The following is a 1,526-nucleotide window of genomic DNA, read 5'->3' as shown; positions in this document are numbered from 1 at the left end:
AATGCAAAGATATGCTAAGTTGCAGGCCTTGAATGAGAGTAAAAGGGGACTGCCAAGACAAGCTCGTGTGCGTGCCAGCTGCCTCCAAGCATGATCACCCATCACCGAAAACTTTGAGAGACTTGGACCCTGGGACACCGCGGATCCATGGTCGTGACTATCCTTGCAATTCTATCCTGAATGCTTGCTTGATTTCTGTCTTTTTATTCCATTCTGTCCTATTGCTACTAATTCTTTACTTTTGATAATAAAAGCTGTCTTGGATATACGGCATTTGACCTCGTTTGTGTCTTAATCTCGCTCTTGGGATCATATCGAAACCTCCCCCGACATTGGATTGGGACATTTAAATTGTCGTCACGGACAGGATCCTTTGAGATGAGAGAGCCGTATTATTTCCCAAATAAGTGAGACCTCTCAGGAAAGTAAGGGGTGCAGGTAAACTTATGTGCTGCCTTTCTGAGACGACCACTTCCCCGCTTTGAACCGAATCCCTTGAGATTTCCCAAATACCTGAGACCTCTCAGGAAAGTAAGGGGTGTGGGTCTTGTGTTTGAAACTTAGGTGCTGCCTTCCTGAGACGACTGCTTCTCCACCTTAAATAGGGTGAGTGACCTTAAAACTGCCCCTTTGTGGAGACAAGTTTTGTTTGAATTTTTAGAAAAATATAATGCGCGACCCTCTGTACCCGGGATGGACTGGGCTCATGGAAATTGGTATAATTTGCAGAGTATGGTTGATCAAACAAGCGCATTGCAAAAGGATGCGAGAGTGAGATCAGGAAGGGGCAAATCGACTATTGGTGCTGTTCTCGGTGCCAGTTTGGCCGCTGCTGTAGTGGTGAGGCAATGTGCTGAAACCTCATTCAGTCCCTTCAGGGGCAAGTGGCGGACTTAAAGCTACAGCTTGAAGGAGAGAGAGACCAGGTGAAACATCTGCAAACTGCTCTTAAGGAGCAACTCCTTGCGGGCACTGCCCATGAGGAAATACCCCCGAGATCAGGAACTGGTTACCCTTTTGAAGACTTGCAAGCAGTGAGAGGAAGAATAGAGAAATTAGAACTGCTCTCGCTGCGCCCCTTGGTTAAAACCGAGTATATTTACGATGATGATCAGGATCAGTCCCCCCAAGTCACAACCAAGGAGGTCCCCTATACCACCACTGAGTTGGTAAAGTTAAAAAAGGATTTCAGTCGAACCCCTAGGGAGTCAGAGACAGAGTATGTGTGGAGAGTATCATTGTCGGGGGGGAATCAGATTTTGCTGAGCGAAAAGGAAGCGGAGGGGTATTGGGGACCAGGAGTATTTTTAATTACTGGCAATCACTATACCCCTTGGTCTTCAACCCAGCGGGCAGCCTATTGAACCGCTGGGAGAGGGGGGATCCCCTTGCAATTACGGGAACTATTGATCAATTGGTGGAAAGTGTGCAGAAGGTGGCTTGTTTGCAGACAATGTATGATCAAAAATTGGAACCTAGGCAAGAGTCCCCGATGATGATGCTGGTGTCACCGAAATCGGGAATAA

The 1,526-nt window shown here is 47.1% G+C and overlaps 1 protein-coding gene across 1 annotated transcript; it reads left to right on the top strand.

Annotated features, from left to right (window-relative positions):
• Window positions 1-693: 693 nt before the first annotated feature.
• Window positions 694-1,522, top strand: LOC104625356 (the record flags this gene model as incomplete). Its single annotated transcript, XM_010292964.1, is given in 3 exon segments — window positions 694-771; window positions 879-1,359; window positions 1,362-1,522. Coding segments are annotated over 3 exon segments (720 nt in total), but the record flags the coding sequence as incomplete, so codon positions are not given.
• Between the last annotated feature and the right edge of the window lie 4 nt (window positions 1,523-1,526).

The sequence above is a fragment of the Phaethon lepturus genome, unplaced genomic scaffold (assembly GCF_000687285.1).
Source record: "Phaethon lepturus isolate BGI_N335 unplaced genomic scaffold, ASM68728v1 scaffold6078, whole genome shotgun sequence".
NCBI classification, from domain to species: Eukaryota; Metazoa; Chordata; class Aves; order Phaethontiformes; family Phaethontidae; genus Phaethon; species Phaethon lepturus.
This window is presented reverse-complemented; position numbering and strand designations above follow the sequence as displayed.